The 12502-nt window shown below is 43.2% G+C and overlaps 1 protein-coding gene across 9 annotated transcripts in view; it reads left to right on the forward strand.

Annotated features, from left to right (window-relative positions):
* Nucleotides 1-12502, forward strand: part of LOC139570707 (cilia- and flagella-associated protein 46) — a 118748-nt gene that overhangs the window by 39021 nt on the left and 67225 nt on the right. For 5 of the 9 annotated variants that reach the window (XM_071392829.1, XM_071392832.1, XM_071392836.1 and 2 more), the window contains exons 20-31: nucleotides 1792-1941; nucleotides 5138-5248; nucleotides 5563-5744; nucleotides 6226-6357; nucleotides 6575-6740; nucleotides 6956-7025; nucleotides 7537-7684; nucleotides 8534-8717; nucleotides 9453-9606; nucleotides 9715-9780; nucleotides 11730-11953; nucleotides 12200-12337. In XM_071392829.1, the coding sequence (XP_071248930.1) occupies nucleotides 1792-1941; nucleotides 5138-5248; nucleotides 5563-5744; nucleotides 6226-6357; nucleotides 6575-6740; nucleotides 6956-7025; nucleotides 7537-7684; nucleotides 8534-8717; nucleotides 9453-9606; nucleotides 9715-9780; nucleotides 11730-11953; nucleotides 12200-12337 (1725 nt within the window). The remainder of the gene's footprint in view (nucleotides 1-1791; nucleotides 1942-5137; nucleotides 5249-5562; nucleotides 5745-6225; nucleotides 6358-6574; nucleotides 6741-6955; nucleotides 7026-7536; nucleotides 7685-8533; nucleotides 8718-9452; nucleotides 9607-9714; nucleotides 9781-11729; nucleotides 11954-12199; nucleotides 12338-12502) is intronic. The other 4 variants (XM_071392831.1, XM_071392830.1, XM_071392833.1 and 1 more) reach the window with 4 other exon arrangements.

The raw sequence follows: 12502 nt of genomic DNA on the forward strand, positions 1-12502 counted from the left end.
ATCAAATAAAATCGAAAACAAGGAATTGGACAGGAAAATAACTTAAATATTTCTAAATATGAGGGTCACCGACATATTCAAATCTTTCGTTCCATGATGGGCATATGGACATATACATTTTTTTTTTTTTTTTTTTTTTACCTGTCTAGGACTGGGGTCCTCGCCAACAGCCAATGAAATTGCAGGGCGGCAAATTCAATCAACAGAAATCTCATAATTCAATTTTCTCAAACATACAAGTATTAGACACCATTTTAAAGATACAATTCTCGTTAATCTAACCACAGTGTCCGATTTCAAAAAAGCTTTTCGGCGAAAGCAGAACATATCATTATGTTAGGTCAGCAACTAGTCACAGAAAGCATACAGCGATTTTCCAACCAAAGAGAGGAGTCACAAAAAGCTGAAATATTGATCAAATGAATCACTAACCTTTGATATTCCTCATCAGATGACACTCCCGGGACAACATGTTACACAATATATGTATGTTTTGTTCGATCAAGTTCATATTTATATCCAAAAACCTCAGTTTACATTTGGCTTTGCCTCCAAAACATCCCGTGAATTTGCACAGAGCCACATGAAATCACAGAAATACTCATAATAAACATTAATAATAGATACAAGTGTTATTCACAGATTTAAAGATATACTTCTCCTTAATGCAACCGCTGTGTCAGATTTCAAAAAAACTTTACGGAAAAAGCAAACCATGCAATAATCTGAGTACGGCGCTCAGAGACCAACACAACCCAAGACGATATCTGCCATGTTGGAGTCAACATAAGTCAGAAATAGCATTATAAATATTCACTTACCTTTGATCTTCGTCAGAATGCACTCCCAGGAATCCCAGTTCCACAATAAATGTTTGATTTGTTCCATAAAGTCGATCATTTATGTCCAAATTCCTCCTTGTTGTTCGCGCATTCAGTACAATCTAAACTCACGACGCGGGCAGGTCCAGGCAAAAGTTCAGACGAAAAGTCATATTACAGTCCGTAGAAACATGTCAAACGAAGTATATAATCAATCTTTAGGATGTTTTTAACATAAATCTTCAATAATGTTCCAACCGGAGAATTCCTTTGTCTGTAGAAAAGCTATGGAACAGAGCTCGCTCTCACGTGAACGAGCGTCACGAGCTCAAAGCATTCTGCCAGACCTCTGACTCACTCCCCTCTCATTCGGCCCCACTTCACAGTAGAAGTATCAGACAAGGTTCTAAAGACTGCTTTGTTTGAACTATTTCATGTGAATGAAGTGCATTTGTTCCTATTCTGCTATTCTCCAAAGGGTTCTCCATTTTCAACATATAGGCCTATATATCAGATAAGTTAGATAGCTGACTTAAACAAACTCAGATTACGCAATGGATTTTCTCTAGATACTGTCATATGTGGAACTCAGAGCTGCAAAGCCCCCACTATGGAGTCCCAAGGTTATGAGTGTATGTGGATTCGAAAAGAGTATTGTGCAGATTCACCTGGTTAGGCTAGTTACTTTGCTAACTGCTATGGTTATGCAAACAGTTTTAACGCTTTTGCAAAGCAGACAGCCTAGCTGTTAAGAGTGTCGTGCCAGTAACCGAAAGGTCGCTAGTTCGAATCCCCGAGCCGACTAAGTGAAAAATCTGTCTGTGTCCTTCAGCAAGGCACGTAAACCTAATTGCTGCTCTAAGTCGCTCTGGATAATAGCGTCTGCTAAATGACTAAAATGTAAATGTAACCCTTATGCTGCTATGGTTACTATGCTAACTTTTATTTCCCCCACTTTATGAACTTTTAGCTGTGTGACTATGCACTGCACCTGTCTAATGGCAATGTGCCGGGAGAGAGCGTCCCTATCGCAGCGAGGAAACAGGTCATTTCTACGTGGGTGTGGACCAAGAGGCTCCTCCAGCAGCAGATTGGACAGAAGCTGGACATTGATGATGAGGTACAGTAACATAACAGTCCAAGTCTCCCTTGGGAAATATGTTTTCTGACCTCAATGGGACTTTCTGGTTAAATATAGGTTAGATAAAATCAAATAAAAACATGCTCACCCAGTCAAGTTAGTCAGTATGATGAGCTGTTCATGAATCTGCCTGGCTGTCAGCCCAGCACCTCAAGCTCAACCTCGACAAGACGGAGCTGCTCTTCCTCCTGTGGAAGGCCTGCCCGTTCCAAGACCTCCATCACGGTTGACAACTCCATGGTGTCTCCCTCCCAGAGTGCAAATAACCTTGCCTTACCCTGGACAGCCCTGTCGTTCTCCAGGTTCATGCTCTACAACATCCAGAGTACAACCCTACCTCGCACAGGAAGCGGCACATGTCCTAATCCAGGCACTTGTCATCTCCCTTCTGGACTACTGCAACTCTCTGTTGGCTGGGCTCCCCGCTTGTGCCATCAAACCCCTACAACGGTGCAGCCCGCCTGGTGTTCAACCTTCCCAAGTTATCACATCTCACCCCAGTTCTCCGCACACGCCACTGGCTTCCAGTTGAAGCTCGCATCTGCTTCAAGACCCTGGTGCTTACCTACGGAGCAGCAAGGGGAACTGCCCCTCCCTAACTTCAGGCTATGCTCAAACCCTACACCTCAACCCAAGCACTCCGTTCTGCAACCTCAGGTCTCTTTGCCCTCCCACCCCTACGGGAGGCCAGCTCCTGCTTAGCCCAGTCAAAGCTTTTCTCTGTCCCGGCACCCCAATGGAGGAACTAGCTTCCCCCTGACTCTCATCCCCTTCACTCAAAAGTCAGTCACAGCAGCTGCCAGACAAGGGGACTTCTTCAAGTATGGGGACTCTTTTATTCCAACAGCCATTAGGCTGTATAATAGATAGTTTGTTGTTCCATCGAGTATACAGCAAATTGCGTTTTCACTTTAAATGTGTAGCTATAGCACTTTGAATGAATTCTATTGTGTAGTTTCTGTGTTTCCTGTTTTATGTACTGTCTTTTTAAGCACATTACCAAATTAATTTCCCCTGGTGGGATAATAAAGTTGATCTGAATCTGAAGGACAGAGTACCTGCCCATCTTTTGAAAACGTCTGAACCCCCCCCCCCCCAAAAACCCACAACTAACTAACACCCTTGCCTTTTGTAAACTAAAACTTGTACTTTACTTTTTTCTACTAGCACTGGCTTTGTTAATAGCTACTTTGAGGAAACTATAACTGAGATGTAGTTGTCTCACCTAGCTATCTTAAGATGAATGCACTAACTGTAAGTCGCTCTGGATAAGCGCGTCTGCTAAATGACTAAATTACAAAATGTGGTTATTCCCCCAGACTCTGAGTCAGTGCAGTGTTAATGTGAGAAGAAATATGATCCATCACCCAACCGTCTGTATATAGTAAATCATTGTTTTAGCTCAAATTACAGTCGTGGCCAAAAGTTTTGAGAATGACACAAATATTAATTTTCACAAAGTCTGCTGCCTCAGTGTCTTTAGATATTTTTGTCAGATGTTACTATGGAATACTGAAGTATAATTACAAGCATTTCATAAGTGTCAAAGGCTTTTATTGACAATTACATGAAGTTGATGCAAAGAGTCAATATTTGCAGTGTTGACCCTTCTTTTTCAAGACCTCTGCAATCCACCCTGGCATGCTGTCAATTAACTTCTGGGCCACATCCTGACTGATGGCAGCCCATTCTTGCATAATCAATGCTTGGAGTTTTTCAGAATTTGCGGGTTTTTGTTTGTCCACCCGCCTCTTGAGGATTGACCACAAGTTCTCAATGGGATTAAGGTCTGGGGAGTTTCCTGGCCATGGACCCAAAATATTGATGTTTTGTTCCCCGAGCCACTTAGTTATCACTTTTGCCTTATGACAAGGTGCTCCATCATGCTGGAAAAGTCATTGTTCGTCACCAAACTGTTCCTGGATCGTTGGGAGATGTTGCTCTCAGAGGATGTGTTGGTACCATTCTATATTCGTGGCTGTGTTCTAAGGCAAAATTGTGAGTGAGCCCACTCCCTTGTCTGAGAAGCAACCAAAAACACATGAATTGTCTCAGGATGCTTTACTGTTGGCATGACACAGGACTGATGATAGTGCTCACCTTGTCTTCTCCGGACAAGCTTTTTTCTGGATGTCCCAAACAATCGGAAAGGGGATTCATCAGAGAAAATGACTTTACCCCAGTCCTCAGCAGTCCAATCCCTGTACCTTTTGCAGAATATCAGTCTGTCCCTGATGTTTTTTTTCCTGGAGAGAAGTGGCTTCTTTGCTGCCCTTCTTGACACCAGGCCATCCTCCAAAAGTCTTTGCCTCACTGTGCATGCAGATGCACTCACACCTGCCTGCTGCCATTCCTGAGCAAGCTCTTTACTGGTGGTGCCCCGATCCCGCAGCTGAATCAAATTTAGGAGACGGTCCTGGCGCTTCCTGGACTTTCTTGGGCGCCCTGAAGCCTTCTTCACAACAATTAAACCGCTCTCCTTGAAGTTCTTGATGATCCGATAAATGGTTGATTTAGGTGCAATCTTACTGGCAGCAATATCCTTGCCTGTGAAGCCCTTTTTGTGCAAAGCAATGATGACAGCACGTGTTTCCTTGCAGGTAACCATGATTGACCGAGGAAGAACAATGTTTCCAAGCACCACCCTCCTTTTGAAGCTTCCAGTCTGTTATTTGAACTCAATCAGCATGACAGCGTGATCTCCAGCCATGTACTCGTCAACACTCACACCTGTATTAACGAGAGAATCACTGACATGGTGTCAGCTGGTCCTTTTGTGGCAGGGCTGAAATGCAGTGGAAATGTTTTTTGGGGATTCAGTTCATTTGCATGGCAAAGAGGGATTTTGCAATTAATTGCAATTCATCTGATCACTCTTCTTAACATTCTGGAGTATATGCAAATTGCCATCATACAAACTGAGGCAGCAGACTTTGTGAAAATTAATATTTGTGTCATTCTCAAAACTTTTGGCCACGACTGTACAGTATCACAAGGGGATAGTGAGTCATTTATTAATTGCAAATGTCAGTCTCATTGATATACTGTACATGTATGATTGTGCCTGTCAGAGATAGAGTTGTTAATTCATCTCTATTGTTTTGACTGGTAAGCCACGGTACCATTGTGATGAAATATTCAGTTTCTTTATCTTTATCTCTTTTTGTCTTTCCAGTGTAAGAATGAGGCAGTGTCAGCCATGACACGTGTGCTGGTAGGAGTGGAAATGCTGTTATGCAACAGTCACCCCAGGCAGATAGAGTTCTCTGTCCCTAGTCTCTCTACGGTAGGTCTTGCTTTCTTAGCCAGGAGGCAACAGATGCTTTGAGACCGTACTGGTAATCAGAGCGTTTGTTCATGTCTATGTCTGTGAATTTGGTCAAAAAATGCTTCCTCAAATGAACATCTTATTTGATTTGTTTGTTTTCATTTCCTAGCCCTGTAGGACTGTATGCATTTCCGCCCTGCATTATTCCATCATTAAACCCCAGTTCTATGGATCCAGAGGACAGAGCACTCATTGCCTCTTTCTCCCTCATCTCCCTCCTCTTCTCCTCCTTCCCTACTATTTTCCTCTCCTCTCTCCATCCTCTCCTCTAGCTGGTCCGCATGACGTCAGACTGCAAGTGGAGTGACCCTGTGGTCGAGCTGCAGGTGTGGACACACCTGGCTTGCTTCTCTCACCAGGCCCAGGACCACAACCTGGTCATGACCTGCAGCCACAATGCACTGCAGCTGGAGGCCGCTGCAGCTCAGAGGTTGAAGGTCATGGCCTATGCTCTGTAGGTGTTGGTCACTATGGTGACTTTGATTCCATCTGTTTTACCAAGGCTGAAATGGTCAGATCTTCCCTGTATGTTTTACCTGATATATACCCATTTTGGTCAATTTGCCTTTAAATCAAAATATGGGATGTGATCAAGTGTTTTTTTTACATAGGACGTTGAGGTGCAAATGACACCTACAGTAGTGTCCACAAGAGAACATTACAATATACTCAGGGCCATATATGCAGTAATACTTTTATGTTACAACAATGTGCAATATACTATCATCGAATGACTTCAGTTAAGGGTTATCTTCAAGGCTTTAAGGTCCCACTCTTTGTAGGATTCTGACAGTCAGTCATTCTAAAAAATGGTGACTGTCAGTATCTACGTTACTGTAGCAGTGACATTTTGTCAAATTCCTGACTGGCTGACTTGATTCTCTGAACGGCATATTTGTCCGCTTATTTAAAAAAAAAAATTGGACCTTTTCAAGTTATAGCCAGTCGGCCGTGCAGGAGATGTTGAGCAATGCTGCATGTCTAAGAGGATTGAGCATGGTCCACAAGTCAAATGGACATCCTCACAGTTACAGAGATGCCTTGCAGATGCTCCAGTCCAGTGTCAGGTTAGTTTCTGTTTTCTGTCATTCCTAAACAATAGACTGCTCATTACTTTGTTCTACCTTTATTTCACTTTGTTGCTTTGACTACAGTATCTCTCTCTTTTTCTCTCTGTCTCTTTCTCTCTCTCTCGTTTTCGATCTGTCTTAATTTTCTCTCTCCATTTCAACCATCTTCATATCCATCCGTGCCATAGCAACCAATGCTTTCTCTCTTCTTCAGCTATGCGGAGCGGGCAGGTAACTCTGTCCTGTGTATGGCTACAGCGCGCCACTACTGGAACAACTGCCTGCCCTTGACTGAGACCTCACTGGAGAGACAGCAGCTCCGACAGCCTCTGGAGAAGATCCTGAAAGCCCTGGTCCACACCAGCAAGAAATACCCAACTGTAAGAACCCCATCTCGAACTTGCCTGGTCGCAGATCTAGTTTTATAGCGAACTCCTGTCGTATTTGTCATGTTTCTCTGGTACGAGCCCTTCCCCACATTGGCTTCTGTACAGTATGTGTATCATTGGTGCTGTCACTGTAAAAAATACTCCTATTCAATCAAGTGGGGTTTGAAGTGTTCATGTGTATGATTCATTTTCTCTGGTGGTTTAAGCAGGGGGAGGAGAAGGGAGGGGCTTCCCTGACTCTGATGCCCTCTGTGACCTCATCGCTGGAAGCCTCAAGTGAGTCCCCACACAAACTTCAAATGTTCATACCGCACAAACCTTTTGACTGCTGTTTCACAGCTAACTACTACTTTTTTATTCTATAATCTTGTTTATGACTTTAATTCCATAAGCCTGCTTGTTTATTTATTTCCAAAACGGCCTGTCTTGTGCTGTATCGTTCTCAAACACCACTAGTAGACTTGATCGATGAAGTCACATTCCCACGCACACCAGTAGGCCATTAGATCTGTGGCATTTACATCCAAGCAGTCACATAGAGTAGTGCTTTTTCCTGAAGTTCTGTTAAGGTCCGTCACCCAACCTATTCACTCTCTACAGAGAACTTCAGGATGCAACAGATCTAATAGCCTACTGGTGTGCGAATCCAAAATATTTGTGATTCTCATTCTCTATTCCTTTCTTTCTGTGTCTGTTTGTGTCTCTGCATTTGTGTTTGCGTGTGTGCGTGCGTGTGTTTATCTATACATTTTTGTGTGTGCGCCTCTGTCTGTGTGTGCGTGTGTAGGCATGGGGAGCCCAGAGGATGACCTGACCCTGAGAGCAGCCATGTACGGCCTGCTGTTCCACATCCACGCGGACAGCTCAGATTGGACAGGAGCTCTGACGTTGCTGGAGCAGGCTATCAGAGACATGCCCCGCACCAGACACAGGCTGTGAGTGCTGGAGAGAAATGATGCGGGGAATAAGGGGAAATAATGGGGAAGGCCAGGAGGAAAGGGAGAGAGGAGAGAGATGGAAGAGGTTTTAAAGGCCATGAGTACTACACTGACACTAGGAGAAAACGGGGGATAGAAATGGTGAAAGGAGAGGAGAGGGGGAGGGAGAGAGAGAGGGAATACAGGACTGCGGACTCCTATCACTGGCGTCATCACATTTCTGTGTGCTTATTTGTACGCATGTTAATATGCCTCGATATGAATATGACGCTATAAATAAGTATGTGTGTTTTATGAAATGTCATATTTTGGATATGGGAAATTCCATCATTATGGAGGCCTCAGCAAAAAAGCCTGACCCTTATTGGGTGAATAAGCATAAAATATGTTTGATTTGTAAAATCTTTTGCTTAAAGAATTCGTTTTTTTGGGGGGGGGGGGGGGGGTTTCAGCTTTTGCGAGGGCTTTTCAGAGTGTCAAATCCTTAGTAATGAAAACATTAGGTCTTGATAGTTTAGCCGGAGGAAATTATGCCCTTAATAAAGCATCACACACGTTTTTCAGTGTTTGAAAAGGACATATATAAAACGTAACTTTTTCATGGCGATTATCACAATCATATTTCTGTGGTGTTACCCATGTGTGAGAACGTGATACCCTTTTCACACTACTGAGCCAAGATAAGCCGTACTGTGCTGGCCTGGTTACACATCCACATAGTTGCTGGAAATGACAATATGAAAAGAAAATGTCTGAGCCAGCACAGGATGGTTTGGGTTGGCACGATGGTGGGAAAAGGGCATGAGAATGTGAAACTGTGTTGTCTTCCCCTTTACTGTGCCCTAGGCTCCTGTTCAAGCACCGGGTGCTGGTGAAAGCTCGGCTGGGGGAGAGTGTGGTGATAGACATGCAGAAGTTCCGGGATGAAGGGGAGCTCTACTGCTCCCACATGTGGCACCGAGTGGCGCTGTGTTCTGGGGAGATGCTACAGCAGTTGGCCTGCTACCAGAATGCCATTACTTCTTTACTGGTAAGGAAAGGGGGACACCCAGTCAGTTGTACAACTGAATACATTCAACCCGAAATGTGTCTTCCGCATTTAACCCAACCCCTCTGAATCAGAGAGGTGCGGAGGGCTGCCTTAATCTACGTCCACGTCATCGGCGTGGGCGTAGAGCGTTTGTGTTTAGTGAATCCACCAGATCATGTAGTAGGGATGACCAGGCTTGTTCTCTTGATAAGTGCGTGAATTGGACAATTTTCCTGTCCTGCTAAGTATTCAAAATCGAATGAGTACTTTTGGGTGTCAGGGAAACTGTATGGAGTAAAAAGTACATTATTTTCTTTAGGAATGTAGTGGAGTAAAAGTTGTCAAAAATATAAATGAGTAAAGTAAGTAAAGATACCAAAAAAAACGACTTAAGTATTTTCACTTAAGTACTTTATACCACTGCACATGCACAAACATATACACACGAAGACACATTCTTGAGCAAACACACACACACACACACACACCTACACCACACACATACACATACACTTTTGCATTTTCACTTTTGATTACTTTACATACATACAGTTCTTCAGTGTGCTCTTATATTGCTGCAGTTCCTTGCCAGGTCTGAATCCAAGTGGCCCTATTGAGCTAAGGGACTCTAGCAGCATCTAGTGGAAGCTTAGTGCTATTGCAGCCAGGCTCTGTGCATCGCTTACGTTGTAGCTTTGTATGGGTGAACCTTATGAGTTTGTTGTGTTTGTGTAGAGTGTGAAGAGTCAGTGGCAGAAGGCGGATTTCCTGTTGGAGTTTGGGGAGTGGCTGTACTGTCAGAACTTTCCCCTTGCTGATGCCCAGCACCAGATACAGTGGGCTATCGACATCCTCCTGCACATGATCACTGACCAGGAAGAGAGCAATGGTATGTTTCTTGTCATTGCTATGTGTTTTGTGTGATTGCTATGTAAAGGTCTGTTTAGTTACTGAAGAATCGTAAACCATTTCCTTTTTTTCTTTTCATTTTAATTAGTAGAGAAGACCGGTTCCAAGGGAAGCAAACTGAAAGAACTGGAGAGGAGAGAAAATTCCCAAGGAGGTACTGCTTTCTCTTGGGATGAGTCTACTCATTTATGTTGAATGCTGTGCGTGTGTGCTTGTACATGTACGCCAGCCTTGGGTTCGAATACTATTTCAGATGTTTTCAAATATTTTAGCAGGGGTTGATTGAGCTTGCCTGGACCCAAGAGAATATTTTCAAAACTGCAACCCTGCAACTAGCACTACAGACAGGCCAGAGCGAATGGGAAAGTATTTTAAAGATTTAAACCCAGGTGGACAGTATGTGGGGAAATCCGACCAGAGTTAAGCACGCGTAACTGGAACGCAATTCCCTTTTTATGCAGTTTTCTCTCTATGCGTATTCTGACCTTGAACTTAAGCATGAGAACAGCATCCTATTCACCATTTGAGATCTAAGAGGTGTGTCTACAGATAAGCCGCATTCTGACTTAATTCCCTCATAATTCCACCACCTTTACTCACAATGAAATGATGATTAAGGTCGAGCAACCTGTCGGTCCCAAGTGGAACAACATCTACTTAATTTTTCTGAAATAACACCGTTCTCCGTGCACTGTAATTTACAAATTGATAAGAGCTAGGTAAATGGAGTAAGCCGTTTGGGTAAGGGGATTGTAAATATAAATGACAATCGTTTTCGATCTTAGGATCGCTTGTAGACAAATGTGAAACCAGTCATATGGCAGCAAACTGACGCATGTCAACAGGTCACCTTTTATCACCACAGTGACGTTTATGAAATGCTGGCCTTATAACATGTAAGGATGACATTTGGAGATCAACGCTATATATAGGCTTCTGTAGCCATGCGCAAATGACAGGCCTATAGCGCAAATGACAGGCCTATAGCGCAAATGACAGGCCTATAGCGCAAATGACAGGCCTATAGCGCCAAACCTACCGAGTTGATTTATGATTTCTAAAATGTTTTAATTATGCCCAGACTTTTCACTGTATCTAACAACAACAAAAAATGGTATGGTGTTAAATATTAGCCACTATCGGTAGCCATTGTCAATTATCCCTACATTCATGTATTACTGTCACTTTTGTTATTTTATTATTATTATTTTTTGCTGGATTCCATTATATCGTTAGCTTACCTTTATTTCCTCTGTCACGTTCGTGTGGTTGTTCCTTAGGATTGCTAGCAATAGTGGATCATATTAGGCTAACTTATTACAAGTTGTGCAATAATAGGGGACGGGTAGCCTATTTGTGTCATTATGGAACGCAGGCCATACGTAGCAGTTTAAACCTGGAGCATAGCGCATGGTTCACGATGACCGTTGTCATCACAGATCCATGGTGAGTGAGTATTATTAGGGTAGATTCATATGACTACTGTTCACTCACCTGTTGTACACTCACCTTCCAATATTTCAACTATTGAACAATTGAATATGGCAACTTCAGGATGAATCAAACCACTGTATTTTTTGATTCGCCAATATATTTAGTGTGTAAAAGCTCTCCAAATATATATTTTTTTATCATTCATGAATACCTTCTAACCCTAAATAATATACAAGATCAGAATATTTTTTTAATCTACCAATTGATGCTGAAAAGGAGACAAATATGTGTGTATTTAGGCCTACATGGCTTTCTTGGATTGATCCCTAATATTCTGAACCGTTCTCTCCATATATTCTAGTGAGTCTGTCGAGAAAATTCTAACTAAAGGTACCCAAATTTAAAGGGGTTGCTTCAGATAAATGTACTGAAACCTCTATTGAATGAAAACTCCACCAGAAAATCTGTTAGCAAGTGGGAGGGTTTTCAGCAGTTGAATTACTTTTATTCAGCGCGTGCAAGGGAACCACGCCTGCAAAGCCCTTTACGCACCTTTAAGGTAAGTCTGAATACCAACTACTGACTAGTGCGTAGGAAAGGCGTGCGCAAGGCGGCGTACATTTCTTAAGTCTGAAACAGGCCCTATGTGTTTTTCCTCCTCCCTTACAGATGAGTCGGGAGAAGGGACAGGGCTGATACCAGTGAAGGTTCAGTCCCACATCGGGGTGCAGGGGGCAGTGTCTGGGCCCTGTCTCTCTGACCTCAGGGAGGTGAGGCGTCTGGACAGCCTGGTCAGAGCACACACTCTGCTGGCTGCCATGGGGGACAGGGCATCCCCCCAGCACCAACAGAACCTACTCAGGGCCTATAGCCTAGTGCTGCAGATCTGGCAGGTAGGGACTCCTTTAAAACTACCACACCTAAGTTGTGTTCATGAGGGCACACCGTAGCAAAACATTTTGTAATGGACAACAGGTTCAGATAGTACCTTTACGTTTCATGTCTACTGAACACGACCCAGTAATTTCACAATGTTTTATACCAGCAGATGCATACAGTATAAGCCACAAAACGGTTTCTCCAATTAAAAAGAATTTGATTTACGGGTAACGAGTGATAGCAGTGCACTCCCATTGCAGGTGTCCATGGCAACTGCACGTGAGGTAATCAGGGAGATGATGAAGAATCCTCTAGTCCCACCGTCCCGGCCATGTCCCTCTGCAACAGCCCAAAAAGACAAAGATAAGGAGAAGGACAAAGGCAAAAAATCTAAAGAGGTAGACCTGACCACCCAGGGCTGATCACCTTCAGAGAAGTCCATGGCTATTTTTTGTTGTTTTTCTCATTGTATAGCATTGCAAATGACAAGTAATGAATGATACGATATGTTATTTTACCATTGTACATTATTGCCAATGTGCAGTTTAGAGTATTTGTACAGT

Source organism: Salvelinus alpinus, chromosome 3 (assembly GCF_045679555.1).
Source record: "Salvelinus alpinus chromosome 3, SLU_Salpinus.1, whole genome shotgun sequence".
Taxonomy (NCBI): Eukaryota; Metazoa; Chordata; class Actinopteri; order Salmoniformes; family Salmonidae; genus Salvelinus; species Salvelinus alpinus.